Raw genomic sequence first — 23,973 nt, forward strand, 5'->3', positions numbered from 1 at the left:
TATACCCAATTATTCCTCACATGGAGAGCCATAACTACACACATGCAGTAAAAAGGGATAAATAAGGTTCCAAGTGCAGTTCAGCTGAATAATTTTTTTGTTCCTCTTCCCTTTCCTCTCCTTCTTGCATGGTCAAAGCCCTTATTAACCTTATCTATAAGACAGGCGCTTCCTGGGTATCTCCTATCAGATCCAAAATGCAGGCTGTTCCTGTTGGGGCTGCACCTCCATTTCCTCCACACCTAAAAGAGAGCTGCAAAACACAGACCTGGATTCTTCCTCTGCTGCTCAGCACTCTTCCAATAGTGGTTTTGCTATGGATTCCCAATGAGAAATGATTACAGCAAAAAAAAAAAATAATAATCACATTCTCAACCGGTGACACCATTCTACCCTGCAAAAATGAAATTAGGCACAAATCAGATACCGGGCTGGGTTAATTTACAGCCTGCATGTTAATCTCAGAGCAATCTCACTGAAGTTCAGAGTATAATCTATGTTACATCGATATGAAATGAGTGTAGGGTCCACCTCCTTCTTTTGAACTTGATGGAATTCAGCAGCGCTGATAAAAGGCCTTTTTCTTCTGAAATCAGTCATTCCAGTTGGCTGAATAAAAACCATTATGGGGTGTGGACTTGTCTTTTTTTTTTTTCCTTTCCCTTAATGAAAGGAGCATTTCATGAGCTTTGAAATAATTTTGCTGTTTCTCCCTTCTTCTGTGCCCTCTCATTGCCAGTCAGGGAAATGGAAAATGAAGGGAAAGCCAGGGAAGAGAGGAAGGAAAACTACCAAAGTTGCTCGATACGACACTTGAATATGTTTCTTTTGGATAAAAAAGCCAATCATTCCAGGAATGTGGCCAATGGAGAGAGAAATACATATTTTTAAAACTCTTCTGCAGTTCTTTCTTCTTGCAAGAAGCATTTTGGCCATCTATCTGCAAAATACTTAATCTTTCAGATCTGTCTCTCAGTTCAGTGCACGGTTTATGGGAGGAACTGCAGAAGGAACACTTGAACCTGTGTTTCACTGAGAACGTGCAATGAAATGGGTGGTGGGAGCTCTTCCATTAGTCATGTAAGTAGGGTTCGCACGGCCTGCAGGAAAACACAACTCTTGCTGATTTTTATTTTGGGTCAGCTGCGTTCTTCTAATGTGTGCATTGCTTATTTCCAGTTATAGATAGATGGATCTCGCACAAACCCAACATCAGCATCAAAATAAAGATAATAGGGGTCTTTTAAACCCGGTATTATCCCCATGTTTCCCCTCCCTGTTCTACTGAATACAGCAAGCCCTCGGGGGAACCCAGTTTAAGAATGCTTTATTCTAGGCGTTCATTTTAATGACGACCATAATTATTTCTGTGCATGTGTATGACCCAGTTAACAAACCCATCCTCAGCATCCCATGGTCTCTCTGACCCTGCCCGTCTCAGCAAGGAGGTAACCTCAGCTCCTGGCAACAACGAGCAAAATTATTTTTGAAACAAGCGGTCGAACTGGTTACTGCATCTTAATGAAAATGATTTTTTTTTTTTCCCTGAGCATTTCTATGTATATAAACAGCCCTTCCTCCCAAACCTGGTTAGACAAGAATGTTCCTGGGTGTGGACCGCCTTGTATAATTAACTGCACAGCTGTGGCTTCTGATCCCTGGTAACGTCTGTTCCTTTCTTTCCTGCTTTCCCCCTGCCTCTACCTAGCATTATCCAGAGCTCATCTCCTCCTCCTCGCAAGAGCTCCAGGTGCGTCACTTAGGCAGCAGCTGCCCCACATTCCCCCATCATTCCTCACTGGGACGGCCAGCAGGCAGGCACACGGCCACAGCTGCTTCCAGGGGTCGGGGGACAGCACGGGGGGACAGGACAGAGCAGAGGAGCCAAGAAACCAACCCGCCCCGGTTAGAGAATGGAAACAGGGAGCACAGCAAGGACAAATGGCACTGCTGGGAAGCCAGAGGATGTGAAGAGTCCATCCGCCCCCAAAAAGGATGAAGAAGTGAAGAAGACGACGAATCCTGGCGGAGGCGAGAAAGAGCCAATAAAGGGCACTGGAGGTACCTCCCTGGAGACCGGACAAATCAAGAGCTCCCTCTTCTCTGGGAGTGACTGGAAGAGGCCCATCATTCAGTTTGTGGAGTCGTCCGATGAGAAGAGATCGACCTACTTCAGCATGGACTCAGCAGACTCCAAGAAGATGCCATTTGCCAGCGGACAGATAGGAGACATGAGGAGAACTCCGCTCTCCTTTGCAGACAAGGGCGACCTCAGGAAGTCCCTCTTCTCCTTGGATTCCAAAAAGAGCTTCTTGCCTAATGAAGGGGAAGGGAGGAAGCCCTTGTTCTCCAGCGGGCAGATAGGGGACATGAAGAAACCATCCCTGCCTCTGGTAGAGACGGGAGACCTGAGAAGACCCACCTTCAACAAAGTGCCTGACAGAGCAGCTGGCTCCCGGCCCAGGGTGAAGCTGGAGGATGTGCTGTGCGATTCCTGCATTGATAACAAGCAGAAGGCCGTCAAGTCGTGTTTGGTGTGCCAGGCTTCCTTCTGCGAGCTGCACCTCAAGCCCCACCTGGAGGGAGCAGCTTTCCGGGACCATCAGCTCCTCGACCCCATCAGGGACTTCGAAGCAAGAAAATGCCCTGTGCATGGGAAGACCATGGAGCTGTTCTGTCAGACAGACCAGATGTGCATCTGCTACCTCTGCATGTTCCAGGAGCACAAGAACCACAGCACGGTGACGGTGGAGATCGAGAAAGCAGGAAAAGAGGTAATATAACGCTTCTCTAATTGCTTTTTTTCTCAATCGTGGAACTCAGTGTCACTCCAGGGCCTTTTTCCCCTCTATCCTATGGTCTCTCCTAAAATCATGGCTGCAATATAATCCTGCAATGCAAGGGAAGTGGTTGGGAAGGGTTTAGTGGAGAACTGATGTTGCCAAGGCTCTGCTTGTGTTGAGACTGTCTACAGACAGCTTCTTATAGAAGCACATCCATGGTGCGGTGCAGCAGACTGTGTTTGGTTGGGCACAGAACCCAACCTGATCACAGCACCGGCTTTCAGCAGGAGCTGAACTAAAGCCCCATATCCTCAGTTTTCAAGTTGTGCCTGTCTTTGTACAATGCTGCAAAGTTCAGGACCTCCTGAACACGGGCACACAGATGAGTGCTGCTCAAGGTTGTGGTTACAGCAGAAAATTGTGATCTCAGCTCCCTGGTGTGAGCTTCTGCCTTCTTGTTTGTCTTTTCTGTTATGGAGATAATGATGTTGAGCCCCACCTGTGGGAAAAAGTCTTTTGAAGCTTAGATGAAGAAAAAAAAACTTAGTGCAAACACAGAACGCTTAATTTTTCCCTGAAGTGTTACTGCAGTAGTCTCAGAAGATGGACATCTAAAGAGATGGGACTGGCATGTGAACCAGTGTTCTCTCTAATGAAAGTCTTCTGCCTTTGTTTGCCTGAATTCTCATTCTGTTTGCTTTCTGGGTGGATACGCAATTATCCCACTTGCTCCAGTGAATGTCAGGGTCCCATCACATTCAGCCCTGTAAAAACATACCTCAGGCTGGAGGCCAGCCTCCAGACAAGGCAGGAGAGAGATGACAGAAAGGAGACCCATAAAGCGGTCACATAAAACCATTTGCTTAGAATTACAGCCAGCCCATGGCAGGAGCTGGAAGGGCACCCAGACCTGCTGGATCCCAGCCTTAATCACAGCCTAAGAGCTCTGATGTGGTGAACAGGCATGTACAAGTACCCGCTGTTGGAAATTCTTGAGTTACACGTAATCCAGAAGAGCAATTTGCAGTGCTAAGAAGGTTTCACTCATAATGCTGGAGGAACATCTTCTTTAGAGCTTCTCTGTCGTTCCTTGCACAGTTTTTGGTATTCTCTTGCAATGCCATCTTCACCTTGCAGCCTGACTGGAACCAGACAAAGCTTCTCTCACGTCTCAGACGGTCTCTCAAAGAAATTCCTGCAGGGATTGCTATCTGCTGTTTGTTTCATGATTGCTTGGTCTTGTGTTTTGATGTTGGCTCTGAAAGATTACACAGTGTACGCCTAACCTTCATAAACCCACGTCAGGTTGTCCAATTCCTCTCAGCCATTTCCATTGAGAAAGCTCCCTTGAAGAACCGAAGCCGGCCAAAGCTTCTCCCTATATTTGGATGAATCTACAACACCTTGCTTGTACATAAACAAGCAGATTTGGGTGGAGGAATCTTCACCTAGGATTTAAATGGTGTTTGATTTCTCTCCCAGAGTGTTCGTGCTGTTCTGGTAAGGTCTGTGCTTGCCCTGTGCTGATTCTGCTGCTGCTAAGCCTGGAGGATTTAGGGCTTTATCAGTGAATCACACACATGTGCAAGTTTCTCCTGACAAGGAGTGTTGATCATGTTATAACTTGAGGGAGTGTTCACTCAGACAAAAACAATTAACAGGATAGCTGTTGCTTATAAATGTTTATTCCTAGCCCTGATCCATTCTCCATTGGTGGAGCCTTAGCAGGAACCACAGGGAGGGACGAGCACTGCCAGGTCCCTTGTGTGCACCACCTCTTCTTTTCAAGTCTTGCAAATCAACTGAGCTGGAACACGACCACAAACTGGTGGAGTGGCAAAGTGTGCCTGGTGCTGCTGGCCTCTGTGGAAAGAGTGAGCAAAAACCCCACACTGGGGCAACCCCATCCACACCAGGTCAACCCCAACCCCATCCCTGCTGCCATGGCATCACCTGGCGCTCAACAGCTGCAGGGTAGCTGTTATGCAGTGTGTTATGCTCCTGTTCCTTCCATATTGCAGAATGAATGCAGTTTACAGCCCCTTCCATGAGCTTCTCCCCTCCATAGGCCTGGAGGTGGGAAAGCTGCTGCATTGTGCTGGTGGGAAACGGAGGGCCAGTTGAAGAGCCTTCCATGGAATGAGGTAACTGCTGCACCTTGCAGACAGAGAGTGAGCTTAAGAGAAGAGGAGTGCAAGCAAGGCAGTATGCAGACGCCTATTGGTTAGGGCATTTAGGGAAGCAGTGGGAAGCTTGGGATTTCTTCAAGGCAAAGGGAGAGCACAGCAGCATCTGCCGTGTCACAGAGCCAGGCTGGGAGCCCCTCATCCCCTTCGTGCTGTATTGCACAGGAGGTCAGACAGAGACAACTTGCAGTAGGAGATGGAGATATTTTTTCTAAGTTTCCACCCATTGGTATTTGCCTGTTGTACCCCAGCTCCACTTTGCATGAATTTCCTGCTACAGATTTAAAGCAAAACTAACACCTCCACCAGAACCAGCACAAGAAACAGCCAATAAAAAAGTGTGTAATAACCACACCACTGAAAAGAAAGAGCTGTCAATTGCAGTCTGGACGCTCACATAAACCCCTCTGGTCAGCTTGATTCATCAGCAGCACCAGACCCCCCCCCCCTTTCAGACAGTCCTTCATTTTGAAAGGGGATCCTTCATCCCAAACCTGTTTTACAGGCCCATTCTCAGAATGAGACAACTTCACAGATGCCTGCCAGCCACCGAGCTGCAAATAACTCAGCATTAAGATCCATCACAGCCTCAGCGCTCGGCACGTCGGGTCAGATCTAGCAAAAAAAAAATGCTTTGGGTTTTTTTTTTTCTTTTTTTCCCTTTCATTCTTTAGCTTTAGAGAAAAGTTCCCACCTCACGGCAGGTTTAAAGGTTTGGCAGAGAAAAGCTGTGTAGGAATGGGAGCTGGGCGTTCTGCTTGCTTCTAAAAGCGGAGATTTCACAGAGGATGGAGAGGCTTTGAAGTCAGCCATCCTCAGAGAGGATCCAGAGGGGCTTCCATCTGGGCCCCTCTGTATTGTTCTGGTTGAATACACAGCAAAAAAAAAAAGAGCGTATTGATATGCCAGAGGAGAGTTTTTGGCTTTTCTCACTGATGCGAGGGCATGGTGGAGCCTGGGGCCTTACCTTCACTCCTTGTGGCCACTGTGCAGGCACATGGATGCTCCTTCCACAGGAACAGCACAGCTACCCGTACACCGTTCCTTCTGGCTGGAAGGCAGACAAGCAAACCTGCTGAAAGCTGTGATTTAGAGCAGCTTTGCTCATTTTGCAATGTTCCTCTACAGTGAGGGAGTACGCACCAGCTCATGGGTGAGGAACCCTCCACCTCTTTCAAACACAGCCTTTAATGGCCTCAGCTATGGCACTGACCAGTGACATTAGTTGCAGGATGTTGGCAGTCTGCAGAAACTGCAGCCCACTGCCACCTGCTGCTGCTTACCAAAAGCTTAGACTGAAAAACCTAATGGCAAAAGCAGTAGAAATCATCTCCAGCAATGCGCTGATATGTCAGCTGTGCCACCTCCTGTATAAGCCCTATGCTGGGATAGCTCGTTTCAACTCTTCTTCTCTCACTTCATTATTGCATTTGGTTGTTGCTGACGGATAATTACCATAGCTCTCCCAGGCTGGTGACACAGGGGTGTTTCCTGATTCAGGGACTGGGTTCCCAGAGCATTAAGACATGACGATGCTTGTACTGCTGCCTTGCAAAAACGAGTTGCGTCATGATGCAAGAGTCATAATCTCACATCTCCAGGTCCTTCAGCACAAGGGCTGGGTTCACTTGTGGATGTTTAGATGTACACTCTGAACTTTCACTTAGGCCTCTAGACTGTCCTAATTAATTTAGGTGGTAACAGGCGATCTGCTGTCCGCTCAGACTCTCGCTGCCAGCATTTCTCATAGTCAAACCTAATGCTCCAAACAAGTGTGTCCCACATTTTTGACCACTGTCATCATTTCTGCAGAGCAGGGACCCCTCCAAGGATGGGTACAGCCCCTATGCAATCTCCTTTTAATGTCTTCTTTTTTGGTACAAACAGTTCTAGTGGTTGTGCTGCCATGCAACGAAGACACTCTCTTTGCTGCTCTCCATACCAATGTTTCCTTTGCCCTCATTAGGGGAGTTTTAACCCAAGCTGAACTTGTATGACTGTGATATTTGCATTCCAGCTATTGGAATGACCTCTGTAATTTCCATTTGCAAATCGTAATTCTTACTCTAAATTGTAGTGTGGGGTTGCTCTTAAACAGTTGTTAGTTCCATCCCAGCGGCACCCAAAGTACCTTTCTGCATGAAGGGATCTTTCAGCTCCAACAAGCTGCAAAGAGCTAGCTACCACTTTTGAGCCAGTAATAGTTTTCTAAGTTCCTTTGAGACCCATCTTAATTAAAAAGCACCATGTAAGTATCATATTGTTATCAACACCTTCCAGCCAGCATCTGGAAAATTCTCCTGTAACCTTTCCTTTCAAATTTGTTGTGATTACAAAGCCTCTGTGGCTGTGAAACATCAGCCCTTCTGAAAAGAAAGCTCCACGTTCTTGTCATGAAAATGTCCTGATGCTTAGGGGTGAAGAGGGGCGCATTACTTCCCACTGCTCAGGAGGTCCTCTTTTACAAAAAGTCAGTTTGGATGTAGCTTATGGCTCAAGGAAAGATCTGGCATTAGATTGCACATTTTTTTTCAGATTGATTGCTGGAGTGTGCATAGAAATGGGCAAAAACATGCATTCCTTCAAGTTACTGTCTCAAAAATGTGAAAAGCATAGGACCAAACTCACACCTTTACTTTCTTGATCAGCAGAAGAGCAAATTGTCCTGATATCCTGATATACACATCTCCCTTAGGAACCTGTACTGCAAAACCCTTCTATGTCTGCTCTCAGCCCTTGCAGAACATGAGCTTCAGCTGATGGCTGCTCTCAGTTGGGGCTGCCAGGGTGTGTAGATGCTCTTTAGAGGGGCAATGGTCTCCTAACTCAAGAAGGACAATTACACTGATGGTAAAGGATAAAGGATGCTGCTCTTCTGGCCCAGAGATGTCTTTGAGTACATTTGCCTTTTTTGTTTGCCCTTTCTTCTTCTTTTTTTTTTAATAGGGCAATAAAACAACAATCAAATTGTTTTCCTTCTATTAAATAGAGGTTTTCTAAATTGGAACAGCAAGAGTCAATGGCTCTCAGATGCTGCTGTGCTTGATTCAGGCTCAAGAGGATGTTCAGACACGGCAGCAACTGGCACCAAGACAAGAGCCTCCACAGGCAGATTTCCCTGCTCTGAGCTGGCTGACAGTTTGTTGCCTTCTTGCTCTTCATGCTGTGATGAACTTTTGCTGCTCTTTTTTAACTCCCACCCCCAAAGCCAACAATGATCAGGAGAGAAGAGCTGGGTTTGCACGCTAAGTTATGATCCTGGCTTGGTGGCAGTGCAACCTTACTGTGTTAGCTGCTGAGTTCCCCCAGTCCTCACTTCCCTTACAACACTGTTGGCTTAAATATGAGTCCTTTGGGGTGATGCACACTCACTGAAGGATTCCACACCTACAGTGGGTTTTCAGAGGCAGCGTTGTGCCATAGCACAGCTGAGCAGCACAGACCATTGCTGCTGACTGTGCCATTCCTCAAGAGCTCTGGGAACGTGTGTGCCACCACCAGATTGCCTGCAGTTACAGCTGTGCTGTGACCAACCTATGCACACATGAAACGCAGAAAGATCCTGAGACACGTAAACAAAGGCTTTGTCATGATCTGTGGGGCAGGGAGGTGGTGAGCAGCGGGTGAGCTAACGGGGCAGTGCTCAGCAGCTGGGTCCAGCATGGCCCAGGGATGTCCCAGCAGTGCCCAGCCCTCTATGGTCTCCAGCTCTCCAGTCCACCTTGTGTGCAGCTGTCTGCTCTGCACTTTGCTAGGAAGCCAGTGCAAAACAAAATGCAAATGGCTCCCAGGGAAGGTGCTGATCTAAGCCAAGCATGGTTGGCTACGCCTCCTCCCCTCTTCCTTTTGTTATTTTTTTTTTTGTATTTTTTTTTTTCCAAGCATTCCCCAGCTTCATCATAACATGAAAGCTCTCAATTCAGAGCAAATTAATCCACAATCCTGTCTAAACAGAATTCCTGCCGGAGGCACCGTCCTCTTTGTTGCAACACTCGTCAAACGTCATTCCGTAATTACATGAAAACTGTTATTGCTGCAGAGGCACACCCTGGGATGGGCCCCGTGCTGCATACACAGCTGAATTTTGAAACAGGACTCGTCCCCCCCTCCAGCTAATGACTCCAATGTGATTAAAAGCAGCACCATGACGGTAGCCTGGTAGGTGGGTGCTTCTGCTGCTGTCTTTGCTGAGGAAGCTGAATCTCTTGCCCCAGCCAGCAGCTCTGGCACCTTGTCCCCTGTCAGCACATCGTCTCCATCTCAAGCAGTGCCAGCAGCCCGTGCTGCCTGGCTGCTGCTGCTGGGGGCCAAATGCAGCAGAGGAAGCACAGCGCTCCTCCAGGGACACCATGCAGCCCTTGCTTATGGGTCTCCCCTCTTCCTGCAGGCTGAACTCTCGCTGCAGAAGGAGCAACTGCAGCTGAAGATCATCGAGGTGGAAGATGAAGTGGATAAGTGGCAGAAGGAGAGGGACCGTATCAAGGTGCGTGGGGGATATTCACTGTTCTGTCTCCCCTATGCTTGTCTCTTTCTGTTCCAGTCTCTCACATCACTCTTTCTTCCCTCAATTTTCCTGGCATATCCAGCTCTTACTCACTCCGTTCCTTACCTAGCCTCTACCTCATCACTCTCCAACACGCGTTCACACCACATCTTGGCAACAACAACTCCTACTGAAGTCATTTTGCAACACATCCTGCAGGAGACAAGAGGAGCCTGCACAGCCCTGTTATGAAATGGCTCGGGACACCTACCTGCTTTTGGTTCCTATCATCTGTGATGGTTCTGCCATCACTAACAGCCAGGCCCATTTGGAAACAAAAGCATTCTGCCCTTCTCCTGCTGGTCCACTTAGAAAATCAACTCCAGAAGAGCTCTGGATTGCCCATCTCCATCTCTGGAGGTGCTTCAGGCCACACTGGATGGGATCCTGGGCAACCTGGTGGTCGGCAGCATTGTCCACAGCAGGGGATTGGAACTAGATGATCTTTGAGGTCCCCCAGACCAACTATTCCATGATTCTAAGGCAACCAGGTGCAGCTACACAAATGTGTGTCTTGTTTATAATGGAATAGCTCATTTCCACACTGATAGAGGTCTCCTTTATAGTCCTTTCACTACACAAGGGTTAGAATATAGTAAAGGTGCTTTTTTTTATTTTATTTTTTAATTTACACCCTAACTGAACAGAGCAGTGAAAACACTATTTGAAAACACCCCAGAGAATTTGCATAATATTAATAAGCAAAGCCATTCTTCTCCCTTTTATGTGGTGCACGCACACTGACTTGCCAGTTCTGCTTTTTGTCTCCTCTATTATTATTATTATTACCACTACTACTACTATTATTGGAAATGTGACCTAGAAATTTTAACTCTGAATATAGTTCTATCCATAGTCATTCTGAGGAATATTTCAGAGGGATGTAGAGAGGCTGATGGAAAGTGTTTCAGCAGCTTTCATCTGCTGAAACGGAGTGAATTTGGTCCTTAAATTCTGGAGGAGCCAGAGTTATGATTTAGAAAGTTAGACTGTGTTTTTAAATATCACTTAGGAGTGCAGCTCACGAATTGAAGAGATACTATTATAATGAGGAAGACAGTGTGCACCATATGTTATCTATATACACACTTACTGCAAGAATTAATATTACTTATCTTAGCATAGCTTTCTGGTGCTAAAGGATTGCATACCTAAAGTCTCCATGGTCATGGTCCCAGTGCTGAGAATCATAGAATCATGAAGGCTGGAAAAAATCTTTAAGATCATCTGTTCAACCATCCACCTACCATTAATATTGCCCACTCAACTGTGTCCTTCATTACAACATCTACCCCTTCCTTGAACACCTCCAGGGCAGTGAACCCACCACCTCCCTGGGCATCCTGTGCCAGTGCCAGACAACTCTTTCTGACAACACATTCTTCCTAATATCCAATCTGAACCTTCCCCAGTGCAATTTGAGGCCGTTCCCTCCTGTCCCATCAAGTGCTTGGACACATCCCCACCTACACCCCTTGTTAGCAAGTGACTCCACGCGAGAGTTCATCTTTTGTTTCTCACCCTCTCTTGTGTCTTTTCTGCTGCCTTCCTTCTCCTCCCCTTTGCCCCCACAGAACTACACCACCAATGAGAAAGCGACAGTAGACCAGCATTTCAAGGAGCTGATCCGGGACCTGGAGAGGCAGAGGGATGAAGTGAAGGCTGCCCTGGATCAGAGGGAAAAGATTGCCTCGGAGAACGTGAAAGAGATTGTGGATGAGCTGGAAGAGAGGGCAAAGCTGCTGCGGGAGGACAAGGAGAACAGGGAGCAGATCCATCAGATCAGTGACTCCGTGCTCTTCCTCCAGGTCAGAAAGACCTCATTTGCTTTTCCTTTTCTCAGACAGCGTAGGAAGCACTAGTCTTTTCCAGTTCAGTGCACATGTACGTGAGGAACTGGCCCTGGCATTTCAAGCTGTGTCTGCTCCCGTGAAGCATGAACTTCAGCATGCCAACGCCTCGTATTTCTTTCCTTTTCCTCCTTTTTTGGTGTCTACAGCTCTCAGCCAAAGCATTTGACTGCCTCCCATCCATCTCCACTACTCTCCCTCCCTCTCTGTGTTATTTGGAGCCTAACGTAGACAGTTTCTCGGGATCTCTCCTTATATTCCTCAATAACCTCTCTCCTCCTCAATTTGGCAGGAGTTTGGGGCTTTGATGCGGAATTATGTCCCCCCTCCCTCCCTCCCGACGTACAGCGTGCTGCTCGAAGGGGAGAGCATGAGCCCCTCCATGGGGCTGCTCCGTGATGACCTCCTCAACGTCTGCATGAGGCACGTGGAGAAAATCTGCAAGGCAGACCTTGGCCGCAACTTCATTGAGAGGAACCACATTGAGAATGGTAAAGTAACCCAGAGCTGCCCCATCTTTGGGCAGAGCCCGGCTCGGGAGCTCACTGGGTGACAGAGAGGAGGCAGGATTATAAGGAAAATACTGGCAGAAGTAGGAACGTGGCCACCCCAGGATGGCAATTCAGATATCCTGCCATCAGCCTCATTTATCCAGCTCGGTTAGTGCGCTAGTGCTGCTGTGACATGCTATTTTACAGCAGCTGCTTTCAGCCTGGAACATGAAATATCCCGAAATCACCTGTCACTGAAAATCTAATAACAGGTTTTCTGGGTAAAAAAAGGTCTTTGTTTTGGTGTTCGGGTCAAACTAATCTTGGAAGAGGCATCGCTCCCTGACCCTGCCTCTGCAGGTCCCACCAAGCAGAGCTGTGCTTCCTCAGCTCCCGGCTCAGGGAATGCAGAGCACACGGGTTCCCGCAGTGATTAAGGATGAGCAATCTTTCTTATGTAAATAGCGAGGGCATGGCCAATACCACAGCAATGCAAGGAATCTTCTAAGGCTTTGAACCCACTTTCTTTCAGTCTCTTCCCATCAGTTCTGCAGAGGACTTGTGTTGCATCAAGCTCGTTTGTGAGACTGCACACCATAACCATGTTTCACTTCCAAGCTGTCCCACAAACAGCCTTTGTGACCTTGGGCACGGTACTTAATCCCATTACATGACCTCTTGCACTAAGAATAGTAGGGATGGGAGTAAATCCTTATCTTGCCAGGCTGCAAGGAAGGTCTAATTTATGACTGTGGCACCTCAGATAGCAGAGCAATAAAGGTCAAGAACTGGAAAGGTAATCTGAGGGTAAACTGATGTCCAGGAGAAGTGACTCAAAAAGCTGCAGGAATAGACTTCAAGCCCATTTCATACAACAGAAGATCACTGCAACATGCATCTGCAAGAACACTGCTATTTCATTCAGATTCACAGTACTCATCAGGCATTCCTCTCATACTAACACAGCACCTTTTTCTGGACAGCACTCAGGTAAATCTCTCCAACTTCCAGAAAAGACAGATGCATGTTACGAAATGAGATGATAAAAGAGGAGGGGAGGAAACAAAACAAAAAGAAAAAGCAAATAGAAGCACATAAGTCAGACCAACATGGGACTTGTTACTGGAGAACAAACTGTCTCTCAGAGGCTGACGTTTGTGAATCAGCCTGACATTCACAATTTAGAGCAGTAAGAACAAAGGCGACATGGAACCAAAGTGAATTTGGATGTGTAATGAGTATCACTGTGATCATCAAGTGACAGCATGCTGCCTTCCTTCGTTAGGAAGAGAAAGAGCAAGTCTTGGCTCCAAGGAGCCTGCATGGCAAACAGTTAATTGATGTCCATCTAACACCACCATTCTCCATTGGACATGAATGAGATGCACGAAATGCTCTGGTTCAGAGCACCAACCTCTCAGAAAAGTCAGGAGCCATGTTCAAAGTGCTGAGCATAGAGCTAGATTTTATTTAAGCTCCCCCATACCTTCAAGCAGGACTAGAAACTGAATATTACTTGTCTTCTAATATTTACCACTGAATCATAGAATCACTAAGGTTGGAAAAGACCACTAAGATCATACTGTCCAACCATCAACCCATCACTGCAGCACCTCGTGTGCTAAGTTCTGCCGGGAAATCTGGCTGTAATGCAGGTCAGGTAGATGGAAGACAGCTCAGATTCCAAAATCATTTTTGTACACTTTTGGACTTCTGTCGAATTTCCAAACCATGGATGGCACAGAGCCATAGGGGTTCTGGCTGCCAGCTGCTCACAGCACTGTGAAGGTTAGATGAGTAGCACAACAGTAGGCTGCAATTAAGGAAGTAACCTCCAGAGTTAGGAGTCTCTTTTGCCAATTCTGAAGCCAATGCATTTTCTTGTCCGTTTGCACAACGCAACCATATGCACATGTTCCCGATCAGCTGCTCACTTTCAATTAGGTTCCCCTCCATGCTACTGATGTCAGAACCCTCAAAGGTACTCGAAATCCATGGGATTCGAGTGCCAAAGCATTTCTGAGCAGGGCAACACTCCACCAGTGCCAGCAATCTGGGCACTTTTGGGAACTGTACAGGGATGTAATGGACACAGCTTGCAGCCTGCCTAATGAGGAGAGCAGTGGCATCCACTCAGCTGGGAAACGTTATTTAAGGTGAATCTCAGAAACTTCAGAGCTCTCCATTTCTCAAACTGCAGTTACACTTGAAAGAGGACAGCGCTCTGCATCGAGTGACTGCAAGGAAATAACTCCACAATTACTTAATGGATTTAATTAACTCACACTCCCCCTGAGTCACTGCAACAAATTCATTTGCAACCAGCTTGATCTTCCAGCGTAAGAAACTTCCCATGAAGAAATATTATATTAATGGAATGAAGTCTGCTTAATAGCAGACTCCAAAGGGAATCCACTTTCTTTTAGTTGTCATAACAGGTACCTACTTAGCAGTGTGGCAAGGAGGAAAACAATCAGAGAGCGCCCAGGGATTTTGAATAACACAAAAGTAAATCAGAGAAATAGCACAAAAGTTTGTTCAGTAACTTAAGAATCAAACTGTGGAACTATCACAATATGGGAACCAAACCTTCATCCTTCCAGAGAACCACAGATTTAGAGCAGAATTAAGGCCTTTATGTATGTATATAATTTTCTGAGCGGATAGGACACCATTTCCCATGGATCCTTCCCTGAGAACAGAATCAGGCTGTGCCAAAGGGAAGGGCTGTCCCACTTTGAATGAAGCTTGAACCAGAAGGCAGGGAAGCTAGAGCTCTTTGTAACTCGGGTTTAGCACCTCAAAAATGGCAGAAACCAACCCATGGAGCCTTCCCAACCCTCACATTTCTTTGGGCTTTGCAATAGCTGCAGGTCCAGACCCTCTGGTCGTGTGCCAGCTCTGTGTGCAGGTTAACCCAAACCATTGCTTTTGAAGTGGGATCCATTTTTAGCCACACAGCAGCAATTCAGCAAGAAAATTCCTCAACCCCAAAGTCTCCCCTTGGATGCTCAGGAGAAAGCCCAGCTCTGCTGGGCAGCTTTCCTCACCTATTTGTGTTTCAGCTGTGCTAAACCTCTGCCATCTCAGGCTGAACCTCAGCACTGCTCGGACCCAAAAGTCCCATGGAAGAATTAGAAAAATAGAACAACTTGCTTTCAATGGGCACAACCACCTCCCTCCCCATGCTCAAGGCAGCAGTTCCAACCTGCTTCCCCTTCCCTTTGTCCTTGGCCAGCTTGGATGAGGCCCTGGGCAGCCTGATCTGGTGGGTGGCAACTTGCCCATGGCAGGCAGGTTGGAGCTCAGTGGTCTTCAAGGTCCCTTCCAACCCAACCATTCTATGATTATGTGACTCTGTTCCTTCTGTGGGACCCCACTGATGCCTGCTCTGCTCCTCCAGGTGACCACCGGTACATGATGAACAACTATGAGTGGAACCAGCCCGACAACTTGAAGAGATTTTCCATGTTCCTGTCACCCAAAGGTAAGGCAGCCCAGCACCCTTCTTCCAAACACAGCACAGGAAAGGAACTCCATTCATGATTTGTCTTCAGATTTGCTTTCCCACACGAACTTCAATGTTATCCAAGGTCCTTCCCCCTGCATTTATGTTGGGTCTTCTCTCCATCCTACAAAAGATTGGAGAAGTTTTTTCCTTTCCATCCCAAACAAGGCAACAAAAGCTCTTGGCTACATGGAGGAGAACTGGAGCAACCGAGCTCTTTCAAGAGGGGTGTTTGTGACACAAGGGGAGTTTTGTCAGGTTGAAGTAAGCGTTATCCTCCGCCAGAAGCTTACCCCTCTGTGCTATCAAATGTGAAAGCTACACCAAAGCTTCATTTGCATTAAGATTTTACTTTCACCAGAAAACATGTTTTTTCCCTGCAGGGAAAGGATGCAAGAAGTGAGGAATGTGTCCTAAAAAAGCAGATTGGGGTTCTTTTCTGAGCTCTTACTCTGTCAACAAGAGCCCTGCTGATCTGCCTATGTCCCCATTGCTACACGAACACTATGGGATGAGTGAATGACTGTTTTCAACGCATTCAGTTGTAAAATGGCAGCTGCCTATTTCTAAATCAGGACCAGAGATGCGCAGAGCGACAGGGCCCTGGGCAGAGCAGCGCCTGTAGAGACAGCAACACAGAAAGAACAGGGCAGAATAACTAACCAAATTCCCTCTGTTCCTTAGGGAGCAGATCCCTGGCTGGCTTTGCCAGCTGTTTGCAGCTGCTGCTCTGCCAAGGCAGATGGTGGTGGGGCACAGGGCCATGCCTGCAATTAGCCACGGTGCTGCCCTGAAGGCACATGTGTGCCATATTGCTGCTCTGTCTGTAGGGCTGCGTGGGGACAGCCCAGCTCCCAACACTGAGCCCTTTGTCTCAATGTCCCCTTTGCCTTTTTCCTCTGTTACCAACCCACATGGGCAACAGGATGCTGCTGGGTGCAGATCCCACTCAGGCATCAGCCTTTAGCAGGACTGCACTCTGCTGGCCCTCTGAGTTTGGGGACAGCCAAGTTTGAGGGCATTTTGCAAGCAGAGGGTTCAATTCACAGGGAGGCTGTCTGCAAAAACTGCCCACAGGGCTGCAAAGCTGCTGTTCTGCACCAGTTCTGCCGGTGTTGGGGAGAGACCAGTCTGAGACCTGCATCCTGCACCACTTTCAACCTTAAGGGATGGCTGAAAATGAGTTCTCCATTACTCAGGCTGAGGCCACCCAAAATGCAGGGCTTTGGGTTCAGGTGAAAATGGCCCAAAATGAATTTGAAGGGAGTGGAGGGTGAGGAGATGCTGTTCTGCATCCTGACCTCCTGAAGAACCCACCACGACAAAGGAGAAACCAGCTGCTGGATTTAGAGGTCACGATTTAGTGCTGTTTACTGGAGCCAGAGAGGATGCTTGCTGGATGCAGTCAGCACACCGTGTCCCACTGCTTTCTGCAACGGGCTTTTGAATACACAAACACTGTGGGATCATTTGTTTCACCTGCACACTTCCACTGTCCTGAGAGCCCACACGTGTTGCTTCCCAAAGCTGCTGGTTCTGTGTTAGCTTCCAATCTGGTTCCTTCAACCAAAGAACTAAACACGTGGCAGCACAAAGTCCCTGCTGAAATGGGGACTGAGCAGCACTGCATTCTCCACCAGAGAGAGGCCACAAGATCCCTTATGGGAACAGTGATAGAAGGGAACCAGCTGCTGCAACCACACCAATGGGGACTTTGGGAACAGAATGAGTCAGTAGGCAAAACAGGAGACATGACCCACTTAAGCTTGCATGCTGGCTAGCAAAGGATTATCTGATGAATAATGCACCATAGCCGTAATCATTTAGCTCTCCAGAGCTTTCTGTGCTCTTGCAGTGTGTCATGTGGAAGTCCAGCACTGCTTCCGATTGCATCTTTTCTAAAGAATTCCATAAAATGGAAGAAAAATCAAATAAAAGACGTGCCCTCCACCCTTCGTGTTGCATAACATGCAGAGAACCCTTAAATTTCTCTTGACAGTTTTGCAACACACCCTATTTCTTGATAGGTTGGGACACTGCAAATTCTGCCTTAGGTCACAGCAGCAAGTCTGCTTGCTGCAATGAGGAATGTTACCCATGTGGTGCTCTGTGCTAGTGCTCAAAAACTGCTTGGACTTGAACTGACCCCTGTTTTTAAGCCCTGCTTGCACTGAAGGAGCCTTCCAGTGCTCTTTTCCCTTAAAGACAGTATCGCAGAGCATCCATCTGCAGGGGTGACATAATGAGGCAGAGGGGAGACATAAAAGGCTTCAAATGCTGCCTAAAAGATGGGGGAACAAAGCGTTCTGCTGCTCAGCGCTCCTTTCTGTCCTCTTCCACCGGGCTTTTTTTTACTCCTGACATTGCAAAGAGTTTGGCCAAAGCCGGAAGAAAGTTGGAAAGATCACCTTGTGCCTTTACTGGTCTTTGAATCAGAGGAAGGGAGAGGCAACTGCTGCAATACAAGCAGTGCTGAAATAGAAAAGCAGACCACAGGATGGCAGCAAAACAGCTCAAAGCATTCATCGCTTTGTGTTCTTCGGGGAGAGCCATGGCTCACACAGGGGTACAACAGCACAAGGCTGCATCCCAGCGTGAAGTCCTAGCAAAACCCTGTCCAGGTGGCAGAGCAAGAGACGCTCCTCTGCTCGTGTCTCTCGTGCCCTAAATGCAAGCCTCCGCCTGCAGGTCTCTTTGCAAAACAGCCACGTTGAGCAGGCAAACTGCAGCTGGCAACTGAATGCAGCTGAAGACAGCTGTGCAGCAATGAGAGAGTTTTGCTCGCTAAGTGATGTCCCACCAACCCCCCTGGGACACAGAGCAAAAAGATCAGACTTCCCTCTCCGCACCACATTTCTGATCTGGGGTTGCCTCCAGAATAGTGGGGACTGTTTCATAGAGCAGTGCCACGCACAGCCCTTAGAGCCAGCTCACCAGGAGCCGATTGCTGAACTGGATGCTCTTGTTTTACAGCCAGTTTCAACCCACGGTCATGGGAATTTTCCTCCTTCCAAGCGACTGAGGAAACACTTGGTATGGGTAAATCTGCCTTCAGTTTGAAAGGATCTAACACCCGTGCCACAGCTTTCCAGCTGTCTAACTGACCTGTCCTGCTTCCCCTCTCGGCTGTCCTGTCCCTGTCTCACAGAACCAGCTCTTATCTGGGTTATCAGCCGTGGCTGCATACACCCAAACGTGAGCTGGTGCTGCTCTAGGGCTGTGTGTATAGGAGGGAAGGGCCACCCTGGTCCTCACTGCTCAGACAGTGAGAAGAAGATGGAAAACAGACAGGTGCCAGTTTGTAAAGACCCTGAGATACCCAACCAACTGCCAAAGACCCTGAGACATCCAACCAACCGCCAAAGACCCTGAAATACCCAACCAACTTCCAAAGACCCTGAGATAACAAACAAACTGCTTCCACCAACTTGTCTGAGGCGAGCTGCAGGGGCTGGGGCAGGGCCAGGATCTGGCTCAGTTCCCCCCAGCCCTGACACAGAAGCATGAAGCTGCTCTCCTCCCTCTCCTATACACCTCTTCCTTACCACTTCAGTTCTCGGCATTGTGGCCTGCCCAGCGTTCACTGCCTGTACAGCACCCAGCGTGATGGGGAGGGGACTTTGTGGTGGCATGGGGAGAACCAGCAGCAACAAAGCCTTCCTTTCTCCCACCTATCCGTGCTCCCTCTGCCTGTTCCTGCTCACAGGGCCTTCCCCTTCCCCAAGCACTGCAGCCTCCTGCCCAGGGAGCCCTGGGCACCTGCACTCACTGCCTGTGCTGCAGACAAGGCTGGCTCTATCTCATCGCTCCTCTCTCACAATCGTTTTGGCAGCCAGGAGGGGAAGCCTTGCTTTAATTTAACTGGGCTTTGAGTAAGGCTTCAACAGCTCTGAGGCAAAGGAGCTTTGGTTGCCGTGTTGTTTTGCCATGTTATCCCAGTGTCTGGAGATACCGTTTACCTGCAAGGATGCTGCTCTTCGGTCACGCCTGCATTATGGGTCTCACCAGAAAGTTTCTTCCCTCACTGGCACCTCCACACTCACACACTGTGCACTGGGATCCCACCACTGGCTGCTCTCACTTAGGGAAAAGGGACGCAGCCATTGGTCCCCATTTTCCCTAAGCCATTTGGAGGCAGTTTTCACAGGGTGTGTGTTGAAATGCTTAGGTTCCCCCCTTGCCGCACGCAGCCCCCCGGAGTAACTCAACCTCTTCTATCTTCCAGTAGGCAATGGCACTAAGCTGCCTTTTCAGTTCTCCTCGGTGGGACAGAATCCGCCCGGTGACTTCAGCAAACAGTCTGATGGGAGCCTCTTCACTAAGACCGGTACTGGGCACTTAGGTGTTGCCCTCCTCCCTCCCTTCTGCCCCTTTTTTTAGGCAATAAGATATTTCATCCTGTTCTTGCTCCCGCCAGGAGGCCTGGAACAGCCCCACACCCGAAGATGAGAATTTGAGATGCTTTTAGGTGCTCGGAGACCGCAGGAGACGACATTCCCTTTACCCCTCTAGCTTTATCACTATTTCAAAACAGCTATTATCCTAAAAGAGTAATAGCCACCGAGCACAACCTTTAATAAAGCGATGCACTTAGCTGCCAGGTCTCTTTTATCTGAACCGGCATTCCCCACTCGCTGCCTCGTCATCCTCTTTTCACCACCAACCAGTTCAAGGGCACCCAAGGTTGAACCCAAGGGCACCAGCACCTGCCGAGCGCAGTCAGGTTGGATTAATTTGCAACTGGGAGATGGTGGGGAAAGCCCATTGCCTGGCAGCTCTGAAACTGGTGGTGATTCAGCAGGGCTGCTATTATTTCTGAATCAGAACTGAGCTGGTGCAGTGGAAGGAGGTTAGGGCTTATCGCATTGCCAAGGGTGCTGTCATTAATTTCTGACATGAAACCCAGGCCTCGGCTCTTTGTGCTAATTAAATAGCCTACAGTGTTCTTTGCAAGAGTCAGAATGCTTAGTTCAGGCCTTGGCCTAAATTTAATTGGACCGATCGCATTCTGCCTCCCTGCATTCCCCAGACATTTTAATTAGACAGACCTCCTGCACTCCCTTCTCCTAACCAACAGGGTGGTGGGATAGGTGTCTGTCCGATGGCTGCTGTGTCCCACCCCCAGAAGTGGCTGCATTTCAGTGTCAAGCAGTGCAATACTAATTACGTGGCACTTCCAGTCCTGCTGCTCATCCCGGTGCTTGCAAGGAGAGATGGGGATGGTGCCAGGGGCTGACCTGTAACAGGCTCTTTTATGTTGTCACAGCTTATCCCTCAATAGTGAGACATCAGTCTGCAAAAGTGACGCCACAGACATGGAAATCCTCCAAGCAATCTGTATTGGTAAGAAACAAACCCTGGGGATGAAAGCTTCAGCAAAGGAAATATCTGTTCTTAGGGGACCTGGGACTCCAGAGAATAGGGCTTCAGTCCTTTGGAAACAGGCGAGTTCAGGTCAGCAGCTTCTATTGTTTTTTTCTGTGGTTAGTTGCATCCAGAGAGGGATGCAGATTGACCCCCCTGACACCACAGTGCTGGGATGTAGGAATAATCAATATTTCGAAGTGACATTTTGAAAGGATTTTGCCCTGGTCTAGAATTCGATCCAGGCTTCTAAAAGCTATACAAACATTGCAGAAGACACACTGGAATCTGTAGAACATTTTCTTCCTGCACGGATATCATACACTCTTAATAGACTTTGACAACAAGAAAACACAGATTGTGTAAATAACTCCAACAGAGAACCATATAGAAGCATTATACTAATTACATCCTACAGTGAGCAGGCGCAATATCAAAGACGAGGGTCAGACAATGATGATAAATCACTACAACAGCTGTCAATGGCTCAGTTAGCACTACTGCCACAACACAGGCAACAGCACACGACGAGGGCCAGAGGATGGTAGTGCTGCAGTTCTCATGTGCAAGGTTAACTAAGAGTTAACCACAGAAATGCTGTGTTTATCCACTTTGTCTTAGCATCCCTCTGCACCACGATGCATTAAGATCTTGCACAAGCCGAGTTAAGAACGTCAGGTTTTTGCCCTCGTCTCTGCAGGCGAAACCCATTTTTGAATTCTCATTGTGCATTGGTGAGACATTATTTACCACTCCCTGGAAATAATACTTGCAAGGAGGAGGAGGCCAAGAGTCAAGAGCATTGCTAGACTGGAGGATGCAAATAGAAGGAATACACAGCAGTGAGAAAGGAGCTGCCCAAGGACTGCAGCACTATGTCTGCTCCATTCTAAAGGCCCCTCCAGGAGATGAATAGCAGTGCAAAGGACATCCTGACATAGGCTGTAGCACCTTCAGAAAGTCCAGCCTTGAGTATTTGAACATGCTACAGCAAAAACGCATCTAGGGAGCAGCAGTGAGAGGCAATATCTTCTCTGTCTTATGTTTGGTCACAGCCTTTCTAAAAGATCCCCAACTTCATCATGCCTGTGTCCACATGGACACTCCAGCCAATGGTTTTTAATACTGATACCCAACACCCACTTCCCTTCATCCCTGCTGAGAAGGCCTGATGATTTCTCCCACCCAAAGCCACTGCTCTTTTTGTCTCCTTCATGCATATGCTGCTGCTGGCTATTCTGTTTTTATAGCCTATATTCACCAGATATCCCTGAACCTAACAATTGAGTTGATAAATATAAGCATTAAGAAGTCCCAATATAGATACACTCCAGGCTGCAGTAGCTCTGCGTGAGCTTTTACGGTCTATTGGCCCAATAATCCAGCTTTTAAAGTAGTCTTAAATATGTATTTAAGTAATACACACCCTAAAAGGTCTGTAAATACAAATGTTCACAAAGAACTCCACTGTTTAAGGAGGAACGTCTTTTCAACCCAGAGGGACTTCTTTAAAATGAAGGACCCCTCTTCCATCTCCTAATTATTTTGTAATTGGAAGCCATGGAGTGAGAAGAATCTCAACAACATTGAGCAGGAGGCTCTGGGAGCTGGCACTGAGCAGCAAGATGGGTTGACTTGCATGTTCCCAGCCTCAACCAGTGCTCCTGGGAGGTCTCTCCCACCTTCTGCAAGCGAGATCTGGGCAGCAGATCAAACCTAAGACAGATCAGATGTTGCAAAACCAGGGCTGGCCCTGACTGCCTTGTCAACCACTTCCCTGGTGTAAGAATGTTCTCATGTCACCTTGGTGCTCCTCATGGCAGCATCCAAGCCGCCATGTGTAGGAGTTGCTTGCAAGAGGAGCGACAGGGGTTAACCCTCAAGTTTAAAGCCCTGCAGTCAGGGGGGCAACAAAGGTGAGGAAGAACTGATTGATTGCCTCAGTATTGCTGGATGCAGGCTAAGGATTTCACCTTTCAGTCAGTCACTAGATGGGCTTTTGTGTTCTGCAATCGCCCCCAGCCAACACTAGGCTGCACAATGAGCCTTTGCCACGTGTTGCTTGTTTGTAATGGTGTAGATAAGCATGAAATTGCTGGGGTGGGTCATGATGAGAAGAGGCGCAACTGGAGACTGTGGTAATAGGGCTGGAGACAGAGGAACGTGGCAGCTCCCCTAGGCTTTGCCCTTGCATCTCTTCCACTTATGCTCCTGCTTACCCAGACTTTTACATGGGGCCCTGCAACACGTGGAGGTGCAAATAAAAAAAATACTCCACTGTGGGAGAATTTCCATGCACACGAATTTTGGTTCTCCAACCAGAGAGCACAAGTAAGCACCGTGCAGCAGAGCCCATCGCTCACATAACCGTGCGTGGCTTTAAGTGTGAAAGCTCCCATGAGTTCTCAGGTTAGCGAGCAATTAAAAGACACTGACAGCAGCATAAAAATAGAGGTGACATTCCTCTTCTCCCAGAAACCTCTCATCAAGCCATGAGTCACAGTCTGAGAGTTTATATCATGGACAGACTCATTTGGCTTTTGCACGATGTCCATGCAAAGCATGAGCACAAATCAAACAGCATCACCATTTGCATTTGATGACTCTGGCTGAGAAACAAGGTGGTGCTGCTCTGCGGGACTGAAGGTGTTAAGATAGGAGTGTGTTCAATTACAAATGGTTGGGCTGCCAAGGAGAGTGAAGTATAGGTGGCCAGAAAAAGACAGAAGGTCAAACTTAATGCCCCAAATTCTCCATTGCAGTCACATTACCGTCCCTTTTACGTCAACAAAGGCAATGGAGCCACTTCCAACGAGGCACCTTGATTCCTGAAGATGTAGGGAAGAGCTGGCAGCACTTGGAGTGAAGACTCAGCTGCGGATTTTCATGGATGTACCTGCTACTATATTAACCTTGCTGCTCTAATCTCTGCCAGGGAGAGGGAAGGTGCAGAAGGGAATCGCCTTTTCTAGAGGAAACACGGATTTTTTCCAAGTCCACTTGCAAGCTCTGCAGGCCTTAACAACGTAACTCCACCCTCTGCTGTCACCTCCTTACTCCCCCTCTGCCATCACCCTTCCTTTTGCTCTGCAGAGCTCCTGCTCTGCTTCTCCAGGAAGCATGCATGCTTGGCTAGCACTCACCCTTCCCTTGCTCTGCTGCTCTGGTTGCCCTGCTCTCCAAGTGACCATAGCTAAATCCTGCTGGAAAATCCCAAGCAGGCGGGTTCTCCTCCTTGAGACCCTTCC

At 47.9% G+C, this 23,973-nt stretch overlaps 1 protein-coding gene across 1 annotated transcript; it reads left to right on the forward strand.

Moving 5' to 3' along the window:
- The first annotated feature begins 1,913 nt into the window (after positions 1–1,913).
- TRIM29 (tripartite motif containing 29) lies at positions 1,914–23,550 on the forward strand. Its single transcript, XM_042882533.1, is given in 9 exon segments — positions 1,914–2,774; positions 9,357–9,452; positions 11,087–11,320; positions 11,655–11,853; positions 15,257–15,402; positions 16,625–16,634; positions 18,335–18,436; positions 20,628–20,704; positions 23,488–23,550. Coding segments are annotated over 9 exon segments (1,788 nt in total).
- The last annotated feature ends 423 nt before the right edge of the window (positions 23,551–23,973 follow it).

Source organism: Lagopus leucura, unplaced genomic scaffold (genome assembly GCF_019238085.1).
Source record: "Lagopus leucura isolate 7727_CA_CO unplaced genomic scaffold, USGS_WTPT01 Super-Scaffold_100034, whole genome shotgun sequence".
Taxonomy (NCBI): domain Eukaryota; kingdom Metazoa; phylum Chordata; class Aves; order Galliformes; family Phasianidae; genus Lagopus; species Lagopus leucura.